This window comes from Lissotriton helveticus, chromosome 2_1 (genome assembly GCF_964261635.1).
Source record: "Lissotriton helveticus chromosome 2_1, aLisHel1.1, whole genome shotgun sequence".
Lineage (NCBI taxonomy): Eukaryota > Metazoa > Chordata > Amphibia > Caudata > Salamandridae > Lissotriton > Lissotriton helveticus.
Genome location: NC_136059.1, coordinates 1,178,191,455 through 1,178,215,597, shown reverse-complemented (window position 1 = coordinate 1,178,215,597; position 24,143 = coordinate 1,178,191,455). Strand labels below are relative to the sequence as shown.

Below are 24,143 nucleotides of genomic sequence, written 5' to 3'. Positions count from 1 at the left end.
ATATAGAAATTAAACAATGCAGTGTTATTTAATACTTATAATAACGCATTCTTGTCTCCATCTGCCATTTCTTTTTGGCAAAATTGACGGAAACACAACCTCCTGAACTTACTAGATGTGACACTCTTCTTACAACATTAACATACATACAGTTTGGTCTTGTTTAACTGAGTTACAGGAGAGAAACAGTTTTCCATCGGGCTCTAAATAATACAATCAAATGACATGGCAAAACAGGTGATTGTGCATTAGTCGAGTCAAAACATATGGCATTTTTTCTACATAGGTTTGTCATCTTTTCCTTGTGCAAAAGGTAAAGAGGCATTGCAGATTGCTAACTTCAGTACAATAAACATTATTTAACTATATTAATAATACAACCTCATTCAGCACATTCGTAAATGCTGGAAACACAGACATTAGTAAGATGTGCTGAGAAATAGAAAGGACACACAAGGAGGGAAAATCCCATGGTGAAACACTGGGTAGAGACAGACACAAAAGGGTTGGGTAAAGCTACTGGGAAGTTATGGAGGTATTGAAAATATCCAATTCAACGATTATAGATACCGGGACACACAAATTAGAGGAGATACAGGGCCCTTCTTGGAAGACAAGGCCACACACAAAGAATAGACAGGGAGATACAGCCACCAGGAGACTTCGGGCGAACCTCCATGCACAAACAGACTCTCCAGTAAGACCAACGCAATGGAAGCAGATATAATGCCACAGACACAGCAATTTGTGCTTAAAATAAAACTGATGGAAAGCACGGTGTATTTAAGTGAATCAAAATGAAACCCATGTTTTTTTAGTTTGAAATCTGTGGCGAAAAACGTTTGTGCCCTACAATATTTGTGCTTAATGGAAGCCCTTAACTTGTTCTGCATTATGCAGCAAAGCCCTTTCTGATCCCAACAAGAATATGCTGTCCAATCACAGATCATATCAAACGCATATGTAGTAATACTTTCTTTGCATTAAAGAGTTTAGTGTATAGAAAAGATACTATTATTATAATACATATTTAAAAGAACACTGTACACAAATAAATAGAATGTATAAATAAATATCATTCTTGTAAAAAATAATTAGAACATAAACAGAATGGGTTATAAGATTGCTTCCATATCCTATTCTCTAGTGCAATATTTTCTTTGCAGCTAGAACTGTATTCTTCAGAAGCATTGCAATAGTCATGGGTCCAACGCCTCCTGGAACTGGTGTGATAAAGCTAGCTTTCTTCTTTACCTCTGTAAAGAAAATAAATACATTACTGAACTATACAAATATTATCCTATTGTATTAATTTTACAGTGCATTTTTGGCACTGCAAAGGTTTAACTAACAATTTCTTTTCTCTGGGTGTCATTTCACTTTCAACTCATCTCTGGTAAATGGCAATCACTGAAAAGTTATTAGAGGACGATTACATTGTAGCTGCAGTTCTTTAACCTGGGAGATTTCTAGTCACAAACACTGAATAGTCCTGTAGATATCAACATAAGAAAAGTTACTTGGTTGTAATCCGGTTCTCCTCCATGAGAATTTTCACTGATGTAATAAACACTAAATAGTCCCACTTACGCATTGAATCCCAGAACACTTTTAATATATATGTGTGAGAAAGTGGGCTGTTGGTTGAGGGCAGTGTTAATCCTATGGTAGCTTGACACAAAAGCAGTCATACTTAACTTAGATACTAAACAAACTGGCTTGGAGTACGTGGGCATGACCACTAGGGCTATCAAAACACGCATGAACGAGCACAAGAGCAATGTACGCTGCAAAAAAACAACAACTAAAATGGCTACCCACTACCTGAATGCCCAACACTGTGTCAATGACCTACATTGGACCGTGATAGAACAGTTGAAACCTGAAGGGGACTTGTTCCAAAAAGAACAACGTTGGGTGTTTCGCCTGGGAACAAATCTACATGGCCTAAACTATGATATACCGTGGGCCAAACTGTCCAACTAAACAGTATGGTCGAATGAGGGCAGTTAGTACATTGACACACCTGAAACATGATAAACAATATGTACAGAGAACACTAAGGAGATACCAAACCCTCTCAGAGTAACAATCGCTAACATACAAAATGATACACTCCATGGATATGTGTTCACCATCCTGTCATTGTTTTTTTTAAAAAAAAAACATACAAGTGACCTTTCTCGTGCAATTAGACTTAATAACAGCACTTCAGCGGGCACCATGTGCCAATGTGACACACTTCCCCTTTTCATTGGAGAAGAGAAGATGCTTTTTTCAGTCTATAGCGCCCGTGATCCACGCATGCGCACAGAGGTATTTGACCACCAAATAAAGTACAAGCCCCAAGAAATATACAAGCAAGCAGTAGGAGTTCACTATTAAATTACCCACCACAGCGAGAATGTTTTCTCTGATTATTAGAGGGTCATGATAATAACTGACAGTGATTACAATATTAACATCCAGATCGCTGAGTAGTGTTTCAGCGTTACGCCCATTGTGCGCATGCGCGAAGGAAGCTACTGTTGTGCTCAGAGACAGCGCATGCTCAGTAAGTGCCCCCCTCTCCCCAAACACAGGATAGCTTGAGAACTAACACAGTGTAGGCACTACAAGCGGCGGAAAACCCATACAAGGGTATGTAATTATTTCCGCTTCTAGAAACCTATTTAGTAATTAACTCACACTTAACCTAGCGTAGTGAGTATAAATACGAGGCACTCGGGACTCTTTTCCCATACCAGCGGAGCCACGTCTGGGATGACATGGACTAGAACTCCCATTGAGTTCGTGAGTGCTTTAACCTCAAACCTTAAGTAAGTAAAACAGGATTTTCTCTACAGCAATAGCTACAGCATATATCTCTTTAGATTGCAGATTGGCAAAATCCCCCACCTCAGACGTAAAGGAGGCTTATGATGCTAAAAGCATAACGAACACAAGTATGCCTACATTTATACCTATAATATGTCTTCAATCTTCCTTCCCATGTTCCCCCACGAAGCTGCACTAGAGTGTGTGTTTTTTGTTATATGTCTGTGTGTCTAGTATGTTCTTTTTTACAGGGGTAATTCTTCACTGTGAGTTTAACCCCACAAACATTTGTTCTAGGTGATTGCACCAGCTAACATTATTTTTCCTGAGGCCATCATTTGATTTTTCCTCATTTCTTCTCAGGTAGTGCGATTCGCCAAAACTTGAACTAAACCGCTGTAGGTACATTGTAGCCTATAGAACACACACATATATTTATTTTTGTGTTTCTTGATTTTTTGTAAATACAATGCTATTTGCATAGAGATACGTGAGTAAGGTGGGGAAGTTGTGCACCCTGTCCTGAAGAAGGAGCTCTGCCTCCGAAACATGTTGACGCACACAAGAGATGATGTAAATAATCACGACATCAACACCTTGCACTTCACTTCTTTTACTAGCACCAGGCCGGGGACCAAATAAAACGTTTTTACAGTGTCCCACGAGCCTGGTAATTTTTTCACGTAACCCACCATTCACTCACTTAAAGAAAAACCTCACATGCACCATACATAGTCTACGTAACAACGCCGCGTAGAGGGGTGTGAAGACCCCGATGATGAAGCATGACACCAAGGGTCCTTTTGGTGTGTGAGGGGTATTTTAAATAACACATAGTGCTCCCCGCCATCGTGAGGAACACTTTCACTTACACAACCAGGTGGATTCTTGTTGTTTTGATATACCTAACTTAGAGGCAATGTGTAAAGTATTGATACAGCACTCAAACAGTAATAAAGTGAAAACACAACACAGGAAAAATCTCACACCAATTCAAAAAAATGGATCAAACTATATTAATTATTTGAAAGCAAAACTACAAAACTAGAACTGAAGATTTGTTTTTTCTAAGTATTAAAGTAAACAATAGCAGCTAAAAGATCATTGCACCAACCGTGGACACCAAGATGCTCGAGACAGGGGCAAGGTTGAATGTTATGGCTTTACCATGAAGGAGCTCGATTCAGATACTCAAAGTGGTTTAGTCCCGGACTTCGCTTACCTTTGGACTTAGAGAAATGTTCGAAGAAAATTGTCTGAGAAGGTAGAGTTCAGCAGGGAAAGGTAGCAAGGTGGGTGTTAGGAGAAGGAGTTGTTGTTGGAGAGCCGCTGGGCAAAGTCGCAGTGAAGATTTAGAAGTTCGGATGTAGTCTCTATTTTAGAAGTCGAAAATCTCCAATGGGACAAAGCTGCACATTAGCTGATGAGGGCTTCATGGGCGGGATATCCCCTCTACAATCAGCCACTGAACAGGATTTGCTGCTGTAGAGAAGACCGCAGCAGGAAGTACTGCGAAGTCAGTTCCAGCTGCGAAGTCAGGCGAAGCGGAGTGGCATCTTGGGTGGATCTGAGAGCACGAAGGTCCCAGTCCCCCCTCGGTTCTTAGGGCACGCTTTGACTGAAAGTTTTTAAAGTCCCAAGTTTTGGATTTGGGCTATCTGGGTAAGTATTCTGATGCAGCTAGGCACTTTACTGACTCTTCCAATCAATGAGCTTCAGGGGGTGACCACTGTGTCAAACTTTATGCCTCAACAGGGGAGGAGGAGGCTCCATGATGAAGCATTTCACTTCGGTGAGTGATAGTATTTGTCCTTTTTTTAAAAATAACCATTGTATGTTCTCCACCTCCGAGGGACAATCTCCTGTGTGCCAGGTACTTTAGTGACCCAGCCACATTACAGATACTACCCTCATCACCTCTATGGGTGATATCTGGAAGATCATGGATAGAGGTCACACCAGCCTCATCGTATTATATCTTTCCGTAGCCTTCAACACCATATCTCATCCCATCTTTATCCAACGACTGCACGAAGCCGGCATCAAAGTCCTACACTTTGCTGGAATTGTTCCGTCCTGACAGGCTGCACCCAGTTGGTCAGCTTAGCCACCTTCAACTTGGACACCGTCAATCTTATCACCAGAGTTCCACAAGGATCCTCAATGAGCCCCACTCTGTTAAACACCTGCATGACTCCAAGCATCTGCATCACCCACTCCATCGGAATCAAAATCATATCCTATGCTTACGACACCCAGCTCATATTATCCCTCTCTGATAAGACTCCAAACAATCAGACCCATTTCTCTGCCTGTATAACCAAAGTCACAAGATGGATGAAAACCTACTGCCTCAGAAGGAAGTAGTGATCATTGGCAAATATACCTGGATCTATACCTGATGGCAGCTGAACTCAGAGCCACACCCCTCCCAGCAACCCATGCAAACAACCTCAGGATATTACCTGACAACCAACTCATCATGCCCTGATAAATTAACACAGTCTCCGTCTCCTGATTCCATAAACTCAAGAAAATGAAACAGCTCCCTACCAACATTCACAGACCAATCGCACAAGACCTCTTGACCAACAAACTGTACTACATCAATACACTCTTTGCTGGAATGAACACTAAAATGTTCAGAGAACTCCAGACCATACAAAACTTAGTGGTCAGGCTCACCCTAAACCTCCTACTCCCCACATCAAAGAGCTCCAGTGGCTCCCAATCCACAAACGCACTCTTCTATCCCCTCACCGAAACATATAAAGCCTTACACAACATTAGCCCCATGTACCTCAACAACTCCATAAACTTCCACAAACCTACTGGAGCCCTCCACTCACCCGGACTCCTACTCGCATCTCCCACCCCACATGCGTAGAACCATATCTGGTGGTTGTGCCTTCTCCTACCTTGCTCCTAAAGCCTGGAAAAACCTGCCCCCGCACATCAGAGCCTCCTCCTGAGTTCCTGAATTCCACAATAAAGTGAAGAACTGGTTCTTCGCCTAGCCTGACCCTGGCTAGGCCCATTCAGCACCAGGATATCAACCTGGGTGAGTTGTGTGCTATGCAAATACACATAACATAAAATAAGGTAACATAAAGTCAGCCTTACCTCTACCTCCTCCTTCTTTCGGTATATTGGCGTTGCCAGCAGGACCATGTATTTCATGAATGTTATCTGAGGCAATTCCATAATGGTCCTTGCATATTAAGAACATCTAGAACTTTTGAGCTATTGAAATGTGGAAACAGATGTGATACCTCTGAAAACTTGTGTCCTCTTCTCTAACATCCAGAATGCGCAAGATTCCTCTCTGAATATCCAGGATGTTCTAGTCCCCCCAGCGCCCATGTCAGCCTCATCCTAGACACCATACTTGAAAAGGACCCCTTCATAGTTTCCCCAGTGACACAAGGGCTCCTCCTAATCTGGCGGAGTTAGCCTCCTCTGTTCCACCATCAGTGATTCTCAGTGCATGGTGCCTGAGTGATCGCTGTCTCCTTGATTGTCCTATCTGGTTGAAGGTCTGAGAGTTGCGGAAACTCTGTAAATCTTCTGCATACTTTGGGTGTGGTTGAGCCTGGTCCACAAAAGGCACATCCAGGCCCAGTACAGAAGCTTAACTGCCAGAGAAAGAGAGGAGGAACTCACCCACTCAGAAACCCAAGTGATGGTAGGGTGCTGGACAGCAAAGTTCTTTTTGGGGTGTATTTTTTAAATGTGTTAGGAATGGGGGAAGGGGCATAGTAAATTTTGTGCATAAGGCGACATGACTTGAAATTGATGAGCCTCTGTATGGGTAGCCAGAAAAGTTAAGAAACTGTGTCACTGAGTTAGAGGTTTTAAACCTGAAAATAGTTCTTGCAAGTGTGTAGGCAATCAGTGTCTTTTTTAGGGAGATCCTGATAGGTTTAGTTTCCAAAGTTCAGTCTTGAACTAAAGCATTTGCCACTATGATGTTTAGGCGAAATGCACGTTCCTTTGAAGAGTTCTTATCTGGCAGTGGCAAGATATGGTAGCACTGGTAATTTGTGCTTTCAGACTTAAATCAGAGCATTGCATGACACCCAAATCCTGTACTTTGGGAACTTGCTTTGAGCACTTTTTAAGAGAGGATGGCCATAGGGTGTTCTCTCAACTATTGATTTTATAGGAGAGGAGGAAAATGACTGATTTGGACAGACTCAGATAAACGCAATTGGAGTACATCCACTGTTCAATGGCTTTCATAAATACCTGAACTCCCGTAGTTGCTTTGTGAGGGTCATTATTCACCAACTGGGGGTTATTGCATACATAGACAAAGGTGTTAATGTTCAGTGGCAGTTTTGGAAAAGGTAGGGCATGTAAGTTAAACAGAAGTGGGGATGGTGAGGAACATAGGGCACTCCCCAGCGAACAGGAGCGAATCCAGAGGTACATTTGCCCTACTGTATGTCCTGGCATCTCACAGTCACAGAGATGAAGGAATTAATCCATTAATTTTTTTATTTAAAATGTCTTTCTTCACCATACAAAAGAAAACAGAGCAGTGAGGTATAACCCCCCCCCCCTCCCAGAACAACATGTGCCCAAGGAAAAAAACAGGAAAAATCATTTTTGCATGTTAACCATTTCCCTCATTTCAGGCCATCAAGAACATAGAAAGCGATACTCATAAAGCGATCCTTCTGGCCCCAATTCAAAAAGTGTAAAAAATGCAGAATTATAATACATCAGTTTTCAAATATGCTTTCATTAAAGATAACGTGACCCATGCAAAAGTGTGAAGTGCAAAATACATGAAGAAAAAAAGTGTGTAGAGATGATATAGCGGGCTAGGGCATTCTTCTAGTCTTCAATATCTATCCCTCGAGCGATTTACCAGATAAGCACAGGAAGCTGGGAATATTTTCTCCCTCCCTAAGTCTGTTTAGGGTTTGTCTGGCAAAGCCAGCTAGTCAAAGGTTCCCAAATATTCAAGCCTTTCTTTTTGGCCCAGATACCCTTCGTAGAGTAAATGACTTTTCAAGGTTACATATTGAATTTAGCTGGGCCACCACTGTGAAAATAAAGGGGGATGGGTATCTACCCAAGCAGATGTTATACACAGCCTATAAATTGCCATAGCGATAACGATTAGGACCCCTCCATTTTTCCTGTCTACGGAGTCTTGTATACCCAGTAAAATTGTTGTGGGAGTGAGCAGGATATCTCAGGATAAGACTATCCCGAGAAAGCTTTGGATCTTAGTTAGCAAACGTCCAAGTTTCTCGCATGTGGCAAACATATGGATAGAGTCTGCACTATATTCGGAGCATCAAGGGCAATTAGTGCCTCTACTGGGTCCCCGTTTCGCAGTTCTACTTGGTGTATAGTACAGAAAAAGCAAGTTTTGTAGAATAGTGCTTGTAAATTAGCTGATAATAGCTTACTTTGAGCAAATTAGAGAGCCAGATAGAAGACATTATTGGTGATATCCAATTTCTGCTGTCATTTTCTATAAATTTTAGCACGGTCATCAGGCATTAGGCTGTTAAGAGTGTCGTAGATGGACCCAATTCGGGGAGTTGTGAGATCCAACAATCTCTCAAAAAGTTAACATTTCATAAACCCAGAGGTCCCGCCTGCCTTGCGTGATAAAAAGTTCCTGATGGCTAGATATTTAAAGGCCTCATTGTGGCTCAGATCACACTGAATTTTAGGATCTTCAAATTCCAAGACACCCTTGATCGAATACAGGGCCCCTAGTTTGTTAATGCCAGAGTTGAACCAATTTTGAAAATAAAATCCCCCAAACATTCTGGCGGATGTTTATTATTTCTGGTAGGGGTGTTATAATTCAATCTGCCAATCCCTAATAGCTTGCGCCCGGCTGTGAAGACCTTAAAGGATCCCATAAGGGTCTTGAACCTAACCTTCTTGTAATAGCTGAATTCGAGCTGGTGCCAAAAACACCCCATGCATCGGACCCAAGTAAAAGTTTGTACGGAGACGGGAATTTTGTTATAGGTACTAAAGATTGGTCTTGTACCTTCTTGGCATATCTGCAGGACTGCGGCCCAGTAATATAATTTTAGATTTGAAAGTGCCCAGCCACCTCTCTCCCGGAGAAGGGATAAGTATTTAAGAGTTTTCCTTGGCTGTGAATAGGCCCATATAAATTGTGAAAAAAGACTATGAAATGTATTTAGTATTGTGTTAGTAAATTCAAGAGGGATAGCTCTGAAAAAATATAAAATTTTAGGAAAAAAGATCCTTTTGAGGACATTGCACCAGCCACCATTGACAAATGTAAGTTATTAAGCCGATTCAATGCCCTCTTTGTCTCTGAAGCAAGCAGAACCAGATTTTCTCCGACTATTATCTGTTTCAGCCAGGATGTTCACCCCTAGATACCTTGCTTTAGAAACAACTGTATTATACATCCAGTTGATTTTTTTGTTTATGAATCACTGGGTCCTTCATTTATTTATAGCATACCCAGATACCTCCTCAAAGCCCTGAGCCTCTCATTCTATAGCTGCAATAGCTTTCTCAGGTTCCGCGGTCACAAAAGCGTAATCATCCGTGCATGCCATGATTTTTGTTTCAACGCCATATCTATGTATGGCCAGGATTTCTTGATTATTTGTAAGTCTTTTAATAAAAGGATCGATATACATTGCAAAAAGCAATGGGGAGCAGGGACATCCCTTGTAGGTCTGGCGTGTAATTTCAAATTGCTCTGTTATTGCCCGGTAATCGAAACCCTAGAAGGAGGATTTATATAAAAGGCCTTGACGGCCTGAATAGTCCCGGGCCCGAAACCCATTCACTGCATGACACGCCACAGAAACAGCCCGGAAACTCGATCAAATGCTTTTCAGCATCAAGAAGTATTAGCGCCATCGGGTTCCCTGTGGTGTGGGCCGCATCAAACAAAGTAATGGTCCTCTGGATATTTTCGGTTGTGCTTTTTTTGGAGATAAACCTATGTTGCCATTTGGAGACAAGGTTTTCAATTCTGAGATAGAGCCGGGAAGCAAAGATTTTGGAGTAGATTTTCGAATCTCCATTGATAAGCGGTATTTAGTTTATAATTTATAAAGCGCCTGAATCACCCCCCAAGGGGTATCTCCATGCTAGTGAACTGATTTTGTTGGCCTGAGAAGAGGGCCTGATCAACACAATGTAGTCTTAAGAAGCCTACAGAACTGCAGGTGATTAGAGCACTCCCGCAGGTGGATCAGTGATTGGTTCCAGTAGGTATGAGCTAAATGGAAGAAGGCTTTGCCACCCAGCCGTGATATTTTACAGCGTGGAACCACGAGTAGGGATTTGGGGCCCGATGTAGGTAATCCCAGATTACCGATTCTTAAATACCGAATCATACCGATTCGGTATTTAAGAACAGGCAAATGGGATGTAGGTATTTTTACCGAAAAAATTACCGAATCGGTAAGTTTCGGTAATTACCGAATCGGTAAATACTGATTCGGTAATTGCCATTCATTCCTATGGGCCTGGAGGCCCATAGGAATGAATGCCAATTACCGAATCGGTATTTACCGATTCAGTAAAAGTGGGAAACATTGAAGGGTGACAGGGTGTCACTTTGACACCCTGTTGCACCCCTCAATTGTGTATGGGTGCACATGTTGCATACATACATGCCCTAAGGGCATGTATGTCTGCAACATGGCACTGTTGGAAAAGCAAAAAAAATGTTTTTTCCAAGGTTTTCATTGTTTACCACCAACTTGTAGTTGGTGGTAAATAACAAATCCTAAAAGGGGAAAAGCACTCATTTGAGTGCTCCCTACATAGCAAAATCGGTAACTTACCGATTCGGTATTTTTAAGAATCGGTATCGGTAATTTACCGATTCCTTAAAATACCGATTTGGTAAATTACCGATTCAGTAAAATGCTACCTAAATCTCATTTTCCAAATACCGGTCGGTAACGGCCGAAATTACCGAATTTCGGCCGTTATCGACCGGTATTTGGCTACCTACATCGGGCCCTTGGTCCCTGAGCGTAACGCCATGAGAGCCTGGTATTTCATGAATTTTCCTGCCAGATAACTGGGGCCTTTGCCGTTCAAGGATTTGTGCACAATGCAAGAGATCTTGAAGCGGATCTGCTTCCATACTGGGAGTCAATGCAATCTCTGCAAGAGGGGGAGGGAGGAGATAAGCGGGGGGAACATTGGAGACCAGTCGGGCTGTGGTATTTTGGACCACTTGCAATCTGTTCAGTGATGCTTTGTTAGCTGAAATCAACAAAGCACTGCAACAATCCAGACGAGTGAATACTAGTGCCTGGATAAGGGTTTTCCGAGTGGTCAAAGGAAGAATGGAAAATAGCCTTAGAAGGAGGCTAGGCACATGGAAGCAAGCGCTGACGGTGGTTGAAGCATGTTCCTTCAATATTTGTTTCTGGTCCAGGCGGATGCCTAGATTTTTTACCACAGACTTGGGGACCGGTACGGAGCCCAGCTTCGCTGGCCACCAGCTCGGGGACAATCTCATAGATGCATCGCCAAATAGTACAATTTCTGTTTTTCCTGCATTGAGCTGGAGAAAATTATACCTCATCCAGATAGCAATAGTCTTCATACCTTCTGAGAAGGTAGACTGAGCATTGGTATTGTTTTTATCAAAGGAGAGTAGGAGCTGAGTATCACCAGCATACAAAATAGGCATAAAACCTAGGTCCCTAAGTAATCCTGCCAGAGGGGCAACATAGATGTTAAATAAAGTGGGAGTGAGACAGGATCCCTGGGGTACTCCTTTAGTCAGTTCCAGGGTCTTAGAACGGAAAGGGCCTAATTTAATAGTCTGAGTTCTATGTGAAAAAAAATTCAACATCCATTGTAGAGCTGTTCCTTGAATACCAATTTCACTGAGTCTCCTGAGCAGAATTTGATGTGAGACCGTGTCGAAGGCTGCTGACAGATCAAGCAGCACAAGAAGTACTGCATGTCCGTTGTCCAGGGACTGTCTGATGTTGTCAGTGACGGCAATCAGAACAGACTCAGTACTGTACCTGGGTCTAAAACCTGTCTGGGAAGAATCAAGACAACTGGAGGCTTCAACAAAGTCAGATAGATGTTTATTAATATGTTTTTCTAAAATCTTGCTCAGGATAGGTAGCAGTGAAATAGGTCGATAGTTGGAGAGGTCGTCCATAGGGGCCTTGAGGTTCTTACGTATAGGAATTATTTGTGCTGCTTTCCACTCAGTGGGGAGTTGACCTTTACTCAGCAAGAGATTAAGAAATTAACAGATTGAGGTAGCAAACTGTCTCGACAGCAGCGAGGTGGTCTTGGCTGGGATGATATCAAGAAGGGAGCCCGATTTTACAGCGTTGAGGAAGAACTCTACTACATCTGCGTGAGTAAAGGGAAGTATTCAAGCTTCTGCATGTTAGACAGGGTGGGTAAGTGGTGAACAATGGGATCTTGTTGGCAGCTTCAATCTGAAATGATGTTATCATAGATTAGGTCGATTTTCATTGTGAAGTGGGTTCTATTTTGTTGCATAAGGCATGTGAGGGAGCTTCCTCATTGTTACATGCCTTTGGGTGAGTGAAAGTTTTGAGTATCTGATAAAGAGTTTTGGGGGCATTCCCAGCCTGCTCTAATTGCAGTGCAATATGGGCTTTTCGAGCATTTTTTATATATTTATTGTATTTCGTCAGAGCAGTTTTATAGTTTGCTTTATCTAGTGCATTGTGGGAGAGGCGCCAGCACCACTCCAATTTTTTGCAGACTGTTTTCTGACTTTGGATTGGTAAAGAACCATGCTGTCTGAGTGCACCTAGCAGAGTTAGCATTACTTTAAGGGGGCCAGGAGTTCAATAACAGTTTTTATAGTAGAGTTACAGCGGGCTAGGCCAACCTCTATATTCTCTGTGTCAAGAATCCAAGAAGTAGGAATTAAATCCTGGAAATAGTCAGGAGTACTTTTGTGCCACTGTGTACGCCAGCTCACAGGAGTTGGAGAATTGGTGTCAAGTATCCTGGGGCCTCTAAGTTGGAACTCTATAAGAGAATGGTCAGTCCATGTGAGGGGCAGGTGACTCCGCACAGCATATTGGAGGAATTGGTAAAAATAAGATCTAATGTGTGTCCCGCAGAGTGAGTGGGGCCTTCGTACATCTTATTTAAATCTAACGTGTTTAAATCTTTTAGGAGCGAAAAGGAATCCTGATTTGAGGTGACTTTACTGTGAACGTCACCCAGGAGAATTTTTCTTTTGTAGAAATGACGTGCGAGGAGATTATTTCCATTAGTTGGAGTGAGAAATCCCAGAGGGGGCCGAGAGGGCAGTAAACTAGAGCGCCTTTCCAATTATGTTGCGGGTGCAGATCAAATCTAAAAACGAGTTCTTCAATACTGTTGTTATTTAATTGCTCCAGTATTGTTACTTTAATGGAATCCTTATGAATTATAGCTATACATACCATACCTTAATTAGCCTGTCAAACCATAGGATGCGATATCCCTCTGGAAGTGCTGTTGCTACGGCATGGGGGAGCTAGGTTTTAGCCAAGATTCAGTCAGGAAGCCAATATCAGGGAGTTTGGGAGATAGAAGGTCCCAGATTTCTAGTGTGTGTTTAGGCAGCAATCTCACATTGGCCAGTAGGCAGTTACAATTTAGGTTCCCCAAATAAATTTGAAAAGAAGGTTCTGTCATTGGTTGGGGGCTGAGCTGTCTTTTACTATTATCAGGTATTGCATTATCCGAAAGCTACTGTGACAATTGTATGCTCTGGAATCTGCAGGTCTTACATGAAAAGGGCCCCTTCAGTACCGCAGGGGAACAAAGAGTAGCTAGGTGGAGACATTTATTTAGGCTACTTTGTCTACTCTCAACGAGTTTCTGTTTAGTGTAGGCGCCTATAACCGTTGGGCAGGTTCCTGACTCTAATGTGAAACATGCAGGGGTCCTGGCTGCTGGCGACGTTGTGCCTGGCATGCCAATTAAATAGGGGAGGCCAGCTGCTCGAGCGCAGACCTCCGTTCCGTTCCCACAGAAGTACAGAGTACCAATTCCCCTTTCTCGCAATCTCACTCCACTCAATCGGGAAAACCCGTGGTGGACCTGAGGAGTAATGCGGAAGGCTGTACCAGTGAAAGTGCAAGTACCAAGGTAACTTAAAAGTGAATGTTAAAAACACGGGTTTAAAATGAACTTTAAACTGTTAGCATACCCCCTAAATATACCCTTAGCAGGAGAAAGCTGTAGAGATCAGCAATTCAATCAGTAGCCTGACTTAAGCATGTCCGCTGCGTGACGTGCCAGGCATGCCAATTAAATAGGGGAGGCCAGCTGCTAGAGCGCAGACCTCCATTCCGTTCCCCCGGAAGTATAGAGTACCACTTCCTCCATCTCTCATTCTCCCTCCACTCAATCGGAAAAACCTAAGGTGGACCGAGGAGGAATGCGGAAGGCTGTACCAGTGCAAGTGCAAGTGACAAGGTAAGTTAAAAGTGAATGTTAAAAACAGGCTTAAAACACAGATTTAAAATGAACTTTAAACTGTTAGCATACCCGCTAAATATAACCATAGCAGGAGAAAGCAGAAGAGATCATCAATTCAATTCAGTAGCCTGACTTAAGCGCGTTATTGGATGATAAGAGCCCATTTCCAGAGGAGCGTTATCCTTTTTAGGAAAGATAATAATTTTGGCTTTCGACCCGTGTTGGACTTGGTCCTTTTCCCCGAAATTTTTCGCCTTTCACCCCCATATTTTAGGATGTCTCCCCATGGTAGGAAAACTGTATAGGCCATGTGTGGTGTGAGACGCCATGTTAAATGCAATGCAATGGTGTGCAGTTATTAACCCCCATTATAGAAATGTACCCTGATGGAATGCTGCATTTAAAATGGATGCCATGGCTGTGCGTTGTGCCACCTTACTGCAGAAGGTTAGCGGTCTCGTTGTTAGGTACCCAGCCATCCCTGCTTTTGGAGGGAAAGCCTTGCACCCAGGGTGCTCTACTCCTCCCCCATAGCCAGTTAGAACTAGTTCTCCTGAGAATTTCAGAAGCTTCTGGCACTGACTGGTAGGTGGGGTGAGGGGCATATAAATAAGGGGGCTGTGCCACCATGTGCTGAGATAGAGCAGGGACAGGAACGTGAAAGGACCTGCTACCAATCACTAGCTTTTCCCTTTTCTATCCTTGATTTTGCTAAGGTATTCATAGGCCTGGATTACTGACATGAAGGTATGTGAAGAGCCATTCAAAATAAATTTTCAATTTAGCAGGGTTCATAAGAAATGCTTGTGCGCCCAGCTGCTGAAAAGGGGAAAATAACTGGTGAAGGTGCCACCTTCACTCTACCATGGCATGGCAGTTATCAGGCTTTGCAAAAAAGACAGCCCCTCAAAACTCTTCTGAGAGTTCGGTCGAGCATGTTCATAGACCAACTGTAAATTTTTCCCCAAAAACACCCCAAAAGCTCTGGGTTTCTCTCCACCATTAGCTTGTTATTTCTTCAGGCTGAAGAGGAAGCGGTGGGCCCGCTGTATTTCGTGATACCAGTTCCACTCAGCATGATCAGGGATAGCTCCCTTCAGAAGTTTTACAATGTATCGGCAGGGATCTTCTCCCTCTACTCCGTTGTGGATCCCCAACAGGCGGATGTTATTTCAGCGCTGTCTGTTCTACTGGTCTTTCATTTACCACATGACATCAGTCATTCAGGCGCCTTGGAAGGAGCACACATCTTTCAAGGTGGTAACTTCTGCCCCCAAACTTTTGGTGCGGCCTTCCATCATAGTGACCCACTCTCCAATCTGAACAGGTTTTATTCAGCTTTCTAAATCCCCCATGCAATGTTTGGGCTGCCACTTTAGCTATCTATAGTCTGTCCGCACTTCCTCCTGAAATTGTTTAATCAACAATAGGATAGCCGTCAAGGAAGGATCTTCAGGATAATCATTTGTAGCTCTCTTACTTTCTGAACCGGGGATCTTGCCGGACTCTTCGCTATAGGAAACATGAGTTGTTTGTCAGAGAAATCCCATTTTAGCTGACTATGCTTTTCAGGACGTTTTCCGATTTGCTTGCTGGAAGTGGTTTTCTGGCACTGAACAGTGCCGATTTCTTTGGAAAAATGACCGCAGTTGGAATCAGATTGATACCCGTCCCTTGAGGTGAGTGAACTCCCCTCAGCTGCGGTGTCCGAGCCATCCAAGCTGAAAAGATATGCTCGCCTGCCAATTCGGGGAACACAGCCCTCTGGGACAACTGTGCACCAGTAGCACCATGATTTGCAGAAGTGGCAATGGTGAAATTATAAGCTTTCTGCTCATTCACATCAGTGAGTGTTCCTGCCTGGGCGTTAGAGTCCTCAGCAGTAATAGCAAAAGAAAGAACTGCAGAATTTAAGCCCTCCGTTGAGCGCATATTGCAAGCGCATGACACCTCTTGTTTGCGGGACTACGCTGATAGAGCTCGGTCCAGACATTCTGTAAAATGAGAGTCAAATTGCTCCTCCAAACCAGGCAGCCCGTGTTATCCATTGCCAATTCTGTAGATTCAGCACCTCCATCAGGGTTTGTCATTATTCTTTCCTTAGGGCCCGAGGAGCTAGTGAATGGAAACAGTTTCGCAAAAGAGGGTTGGGAGCCCATGCCATCTTTCAGCGCTCCCCCCCCCCAGCAGATTTCCCTGTGGCTTTTTTACTGCCCCAGCCTCCTGTTTACCTCATAGCACGGGTCCAAATCTGAAGCCAGTATTCCCGTGCTGGTGGATCCAATGCTAACTGGGACAGTCCTTGGTTTAGTCTCCCTCACACCGCGGGCTGCCATAGTCCGCCCTAGATTGCGGTCGACCTCTTGTCTCAAAGCCCGCAAAATGTCCGCGGGGCTGCAGAGCAGATCAGGAACAAAGCAAGAAATAGTCTGAAATATCCGCCGTAGCAGTTTGCCAAGTGCTCATATTGGTGCCGGCACATACCCCATGCAGTAAACGACGACGGCTTCTTCTTCAAGGGAGAAGCAGGAGTCTACGAAGCAGCGTCCTCAAATCAGGCGGCAAAGCCATTGGCAAAAATGATTTACGGCACGGGAGCCGGTGAAGCAGATTGTTACACAGGCGCCATCTTGTTCTCCCACAATCAAAATTAATCCATTAAAATGCTGCCATACCTGTGATCTTGAATTGACACTGGCAGTAGAGCAGAATTGAATGATCCATGAGATCAAACAGGACAGAAAGATCTGGCAGGAAATACTCCAGATAAGATCGAATACGCAATTATTCTGATGTCATCAGCTGCAGATATGTTGGAAATGGCCCCCTTTGCAGGGTTATCCTCAAACTTTTTGCTTCTTCCGCCTATTTTTTCCTGACTTGTTTGTGTTGGTTTCAGGACTCTGGGCACTTTACCACTGCTAATCAGTGCAAAAGTGCATACGCTCTCTGGGTAGATTAGCGTTTCCATGATTGGGTATTTGATTTACTTGTTAGACCCTAGTAAAGTGCAGTGAGTGTGCCAGGGTCTGTGAATCAAATGCTATTAGTGGGCCTGCAGCACTGATTGTGCCACCCATGTGAGTAGCCCTTAAAAGGTAACTCAGACCTGCCATTGCAGAGTCTGTGTGCAGTTTGTAACTGCCATGTCAACTTGGCCTGTGCACACACTTTCCAGTACCTAAACCTTCCCTTTTCTACATGTTAGTTACCCCTAAGGTAGGCCCAAGGTACCCCTGTGGGCAGGGTGCAGTGTATGGGAACGGGTTGGACATGCCCTGATGTGTGTGGCATGTCCTGATAGTGAATTACAGCCATTTTCGTGTTTCACTATTGCAAGGCTACCTGCTCCCCATTGGACAGATTGTGACTTTTGTTTATAACATTTTATAAACATTACTGGCCCTGGGAACTAGGTAGGAAAATAACATTTAGTATGCCCGAACTCAGAATCTAAAGATGCATCTTTTAGTGAAGGTGATTTTTACGTTCTGTATTTGAAAGTACCATTTTTAGAAAGTAGGTAGTCATCCAGTGTGCCTCTGCTGGACAGAAGGCTGGGGGAGCAGGAGGGGCTCCAGATAGTGTAGGTGGGTCAGGAAAGGGATGACTAGACCTGGGCTGTGATGGGGGAAGGGGGAGGAGATTTCCTTGCACCACAAAGGGACTGGTCTGCCTCTGACAATGCTGTGTCCACCTCCTGCCAGGAATTCACACCAGAGAAGGCTGAACTGGTTCTTGCCGGGCACAGACACCCTCTGCCTGCCAGATCAAAGGATTTTTGTGTACAAATACTGGGGCCCAGACCCCTGAACTTTAGAACTCATCTGGATCAAGAAGACTGCCAAGAAGAAGAGCTGGAGAAACTGCAAGGAGGAATGACTGCTTTGCTGAGTGCTTTGCTGGGCTGACCTGCAGTGGCTGATTCTGTCTTGGAAAGTGAAAGGCCTGGACTGGTCTTTCGGCAACCTCATTTTTGAGTCTCTCCAAGGGCTTGAGGAGATCTTGCCCCCGGTTCACGAGGTCTCAGGAACCACAATGACTTCAAGCTCTTCTCCTTCAGCAATGAGGACTGTGTGTTTTGTGCTGCAACAGAAGAAAAGCAACCCAATGATGTCTATGACAACCCTGCTGACTCTGTGCCCTGATGGCACCGCAGAGGGCACTGCTGCAACGCCGTACCGCGACCCTGGTCTCACTGACGATGCCTGCTGACACCTCCACCGAGCCGCTGCTCGCACCGTGACCTGTGGGCACCACACTCCGCACTGCTTTGCTTTACAACGATGCCTTGGTGCCGCAGAGGACACCGCCACAACGCCGCACTGCTATCCTGATCTCACCAATGACACCTGTGGACGCCGCCACTGAGCCGCTGCTCGCACTGTGACCTGTGGGCACCGCACCCCGCACCACCTGGCTTCACAACGACGCCTCGGTATCCCCGACGACGACGCTCCACGCCGAAATTGACGACCCTGCTTGCACCGTGGTTTGAGGGCACTGCTCGTAAAGTTACATGACGCACCGCTCTCATCTCGCACCGCAGCCTTGGCCTACCGATGCCGGCGACATCGACTCCAGTTCTTAAGCCAACGACAGCGCTGCAGCAACAACGACGCCGCTGCTTGCATCGTGACCTGCCAGCACCGTGACGCCTTCATCTCGCACCGCGACCCTGGTCTTACTGATGACGCCATCTGATACCGCCACCGACCACTGCTCGCACCGCGACCTGAGGGCACTGCACGCCACACTGCTGCACTTCGTGCTGCAGCACCCGACTCCTGCCAATGCCAGTGCTCCTGACTCCAACAGAGAGGAGATCGACCTGCAACGTGTGTAACTTCGAGGGCCCGCCGACTCCTGCACCGACCTCCAGAACCGACGCCTGTGGACGCCATGTTTTTGGAAGCTAAACAAGTGGTCGCCGACACCCTGCATTTCTAAAAGGTACTGTATGCGGGTCTTCCTGACACCATAGCTGGCCTGCGACGCCGCGGTCAGCCAGAACTGTTTGGATTTGTTTGCTCATGACGCCGTATTAGCCCTGGACATGGCTATCGACAACAAGGAACTGTTTTTAAAGCATGTTTTCGTAAGTGAAGATTTTGAAGTACTGTATTGTGGATTTTTATCGTTTTTGGTCTTGTCTTAAGTATATAAAAATAATGGATATTTTTCTAAACTGCTGTGGTTCCTTTTTGAAGTGCTTACACTGTATTAATGTTGGTTATGTGCAAATGCTTTACACACTGCCTCTAAGATAAGCCTGACTGCTCGTGCCAAGCTACTATGGGGGTGAGCAGGGGTTATTTTAGGAATGTAACTCCCTTATCCTGACTAGAGTGGTGTTTTCTGCCGGGCTTTAGCACATGCCCTAGCCTGCCAAAAATCCAATTTCTAACAAGATGCGATATATGTTTGAGTAGAATAGCCTGGACAGAAGACTGCTAGGGATGATACCGAATGTTATTGCGATGCACAAAATGGTATAGTTGTTTAGTCATGATTTCTTTCCAGTGAGTTTCACCAGAAAGGATAAGAGGGAAATGTATCTGGAGTTGTTGAGATTGGACTTTTTTACTGTGGAACGAATGATGGCTTCCTTGAGTCTTCAAGAAAGGTTAAGGATTCAAGGGAAGAGTCAATTCATTGCGATAATATAGGAGTTAAAAACCTGATCAGAACTTTTGTAACTTGAGCGGGTGAGACACCTAATGGTGAGCCTAAAGGTTTACTTATTTTAATGAGATTAAAGCTTTCGTCTTCTGTGAGGGTGGTGAAGTTGGGTAAGATGGTGTTTCTTCCATGTGCAGATTTGCATCGGTGTCTTAGTAAATATTGGTGTCAGCGCTGGTCGTAAAAGACCCTCGAATTAGGCTTATTTTAACAAGATATATAAGGATAGGTAGTTCACTAGCAATGGTGAGGATTCAAAGGAATTATGGTTTATAAACAAGAGAAGAAGAGGTTCAGTTGCTTTAAACAGGATGACAGATTTGTTCTGTGATAGGGAGACATTGTTTGAATAGTGTTGTCTTTTGGATTTCCTTTCCATAAATGATTATTTTTCTTCCTGGTCATAGTACCTAGTCCAAAGTCTTTCTGTTTTATTTTCAGCAGATTTTTCTTAAATATGATCGCTGCTGAAAGCCAATTTTTTTTCACTATTCATCTACGTGACCTTTTTAAAAGTAATGGTTGCTCGTTGCTCAATAGTTTCTTTGAGGGAGGAGCTTAGAATAGTAATGGCGATTATGATTAGTTTCATCAGTAGAGGAAATGTAAATGTAAATGTCGGAATTTGTAAAGCGCCTAGCTACCTCCACCGGAGGTGTCCCGGCGCTGTCTGTATACCGCTTAGGAACCCTTCCTGGCTTTCCTGGGAAATGTCCACTCCTGGGCACCCCCCAGGTGCAGCCAGGCATCCCAGCGCTTTTGGGGCCGTTGTGGAGACTAAGCAAGCTATTTCCCAGAGTTGCAGCGTGGGACCCATGATCAGAACAGGCACTGAGGCGAGAATATCCAGTCAGGGGAATTAATGAGCCGGAGACCCGCCGAGGTGGGAATCGAACCCTGGTCCCTGGCCACAGCTCTGCATCAAGGTCTGCCTGCTCTAACCATTGAGCCACACTTCTCCACTCATCAGTATAGGAAGGCATTAAGCTAACTTTCTTTATTAAACTTTTTATAAAATGTTGTTAAATGCTTTTCTGGAAATGTTGTCCTAGGTACGTATGACTATGTTTATAGAGTGAGAATTGTAGGTAGAAGTTTTAATATGTCACATACAGAAAAGCATTACGTGATGGTTGGTTCAAGCTAGGCATAAGGAGTAGACAAAGCAGATATCAGGGGCTGAAGACCAAGGCAAGTCAAGGGTATGTCCTTCCTTGCAGGCTGTTCACTGAATTAGCTTGTGAAGATTTAAGTTGGTGAACGCTTCAAAAGCTGTTATTTCAGGGCTCATGGGCAGAGAGGAGTTTTCACCCGATACAGTGAAGATGCCTAAGATGAGGATTTCTGATTAAATGAAACATGCCTGTGTCGTGAGATTTTTTTAGCCACCTAAAGTACTCTGTCGGGGACACTAGGTATATGATAACTTGAAATGCAGGAAATAGCTAGTCCAGGGGTATACAGCCTTTACAACACTGACATTACTACGAAGGACAGTTATCACACAGTTACGCTACAGGTAAGTACCACACAGGTAAGTACCGGGAGTATGTTTTTATCTTTACCACAATTTTTTAATTGTGGGAAGAGGGAGGTGAAGGTGTTTGCAGGGTTTAGGGGTTGGATAGTGATAAAGGTATGGGTACATTTAGGGGTTATGGGTGGGTAAACTTAAAGGAAGGTAAGGGTAAGTGTAGGGTTAAGAGGACGATAAAGGTAAAGGGTGGTATGGGTAATGTTAGGATTTAGGGGTTGGGTAGAGGCAAAGAGAGGTACGGTTAGGTTTAAGGTTCAGGGAGGCAAGAAGCAAAGAGAGGTTAGGAGTAAACAAAATGGGAGGGGGGGTTGGAAGTTTATCCCTAAAAATATAGGGGCATATTTACAAGTGGATATCGCCACCAGAACGTCACCTTTAGTGAAGTTCTGGTGGCGATAACCCCTTCTCCCTACGTACAAGGCAGCATTAAGCCAGTTAACTTGGCTTCACGCCGCCTTGTAAATAAGGCTCCTTTTCACGCTTCACTTATCGTGAAAGGGGCGTGCAATGGGTGTTGCAGCCATTGCTTCTTGACGCTGCCCCATATTTACAATGATGGGGCTGCACCAAAAACTAGGGTCAGGAAAATCTTGGTCTTAGGATCACGGATTTTGCTCTTTCTATGTGTGCTGCCATGTGCAGCAGTCATAGAAACAGTAAATCACCTTTAAAGATTGTTTATGTGCAGAAAGTGACATCTTCCTGCACATAAACAATCGCCCCTGCAGCATAGGGACCCTTGCAACATGGCATAAGGGTGCCTGCCTTGACGCTAGGCAGATATTGTAGTGCCATCGGAAATGCAAAAGTGCATCCTATTTTTGTAATTATGGTGAATAACTGCGTTTAAAAAATGTCAGAGCATTGCGTTACCAATTATGGAGAAATCCAGCGTTCAGACATTCTATTGTAAATATCCTCCATAGTTTATTATATACACACCCACACCAACCCACACACCCACCCACACACACACATATATTTATATACAACCTACTGGCGGTCGCCATTAGGTAGTTCTAGTTAGGACTAAAGTTTCTGTAGAAAAAGCGTTTTGGCATTAGTTTGGCACTGCTTGAAAAATCTTTACAACATTTTTGAAAAACTTCCCCTTTTTGGTTCAGCTGTTGTGTTGAAAGTTTTGGGGTGATCCGTCAAGCAGGGATTAAGAAAGAAAGGGGTTCCAAAATGCATTTTCCTCATGTTATGTCTATGGGGATTTTTCATTTTTTTTAACACTACTACAGCCTAAACCGCTGTATGTAATTACATCAACTTTGGTTGAAAGTTAGATGTTGGTCCATAAATTTTGTGTACATTTGTTCAGTAGTTTCAAAGATATTAAAGTTTCAAAAATATAGATTTCTGGTCCTTGCAGTGGACTCAGACCCATCTTAAGTTTGATTGGCTGCCAACACTTCAACCAGAAAGAGTTGGCTGTCATCTTGGGACTCAGCTTGAAAAAAAGTGAAAAATTAAGAAAAGGGGATTGTGTAGGAATACCCTGAACCCCAGATATGTTAGGGGAAGTTCCACGGGGACCCCGCTAGGGGTTTAAGGCATTTCTTATTTATTTTGACTTGAATTTGACAACCCCAGCGACATAGCTGTTTTTGTTGTCTTGGCGGGAGCTTCACTGCTTCCACCAAGCCATAGCAAACTGTACTTGCTTTCAACAAGCGAGAGCACAGAAAATTCTCTTGCTTGCTGCAAGCAAGCACAATTGCTTGGACACAGAGGGAGCTGCATGTTAGCAGCTCCCTCTGTGTCAAAACAACACCGGCTCCTGCAGGGGGCAGGGAGCCGGCAGGGACCGCGGGGGCCTTGAGGCCCCCCCGCGGTCCCCAATGGTGAGTGAGTGGACTGGAGGCACCCACTTTAAATGGCCAGGACATGTGGTCCCCGTGCCCAAAATGGGCCCAGGGAGGGGGGCCAGATGGCTTCCCTCCCCCATTCAAAGTAGCCTGGCCCCGGGGGATGGCGTCCCCAGCCGAAATGTACCCATGAAACGGGGGCCCTGCAGCCCCCTCCTGTTATGAAGAATAAATAAATAAACAGACCGGCAAATCGCCATAGGCCACTTCACTCTGCACCACTCTCCAAACACTCCTCCTAGCGCACAACTGGTTGAGGGATGAAGTCTCCTTGGATGCCGAGTGTCCTTGGGGGCCAAGTACCCCTCCTATTACTTCTAGTAAGTCCCACACAGCGGGATTGCTGAGAGGCCATCAGTGGCCAATCCCTTTTTCTCCTCCTCTTTGAAAACGCGCCTCCTGGTGCACTGCTGGTTGGGGATGAAATCTCTTTAGTTTCAGAGGGTCCTTGGGGGCCAACAAGCCTTCCTGTTACCTCCAGAAAGTCCCACATAGTGGGATTGCTGAGAGGTCTTAGGAGGCTATGCCACCTTTCTCCACCACTCAGCACACACGCCTTCGGGTGCACTGCTGGTAGGGGGATGAAGTCCCCTTGGCTCCAAAGTGTCCTGGGGGGCCAACTAGCCCTCCTGTTTTACTGCAGCAAGTTCCACAGAGTGTGATTGCTGAGAGGACTTCAGAGGCCATGCCCCCTTTCTCCACCATTCTTCAAACACGCCTCATGGCGCACTGCTGGTTGGAGGATGAAGTCCCTTGGCTCTATAGTA

The 24,143-nt window shown here is 44.5% G+C and overlaps 1 protein-coding gene across 1 annotated transcript in view; it reads right to left on the bottom strand.

Moving 5' to 3' along the window:
* Positions 1-881: 881 nt before the first annotated feature.
* MTHFD2L (methylenetetrahydrofolate dehydrogenase (NADP+ dependent) 2 like) overlaps positions 882-24,143 on the bottom strand; it is a 468,280-nt gene continuing 445,018 nt past the window's right edge. The window contains exon 8 of the mRNA XM_078677826.1: positions 882-1,256. Within this exon, the coding sequence (XP_078533952.1) occupies positions 1,144-1,256 (113 nt within the window). The 3' untranslated portion in view covers positions 882-1,143. The remainder of the gene's footprint in view (positions 1,257-24,143) is intronic.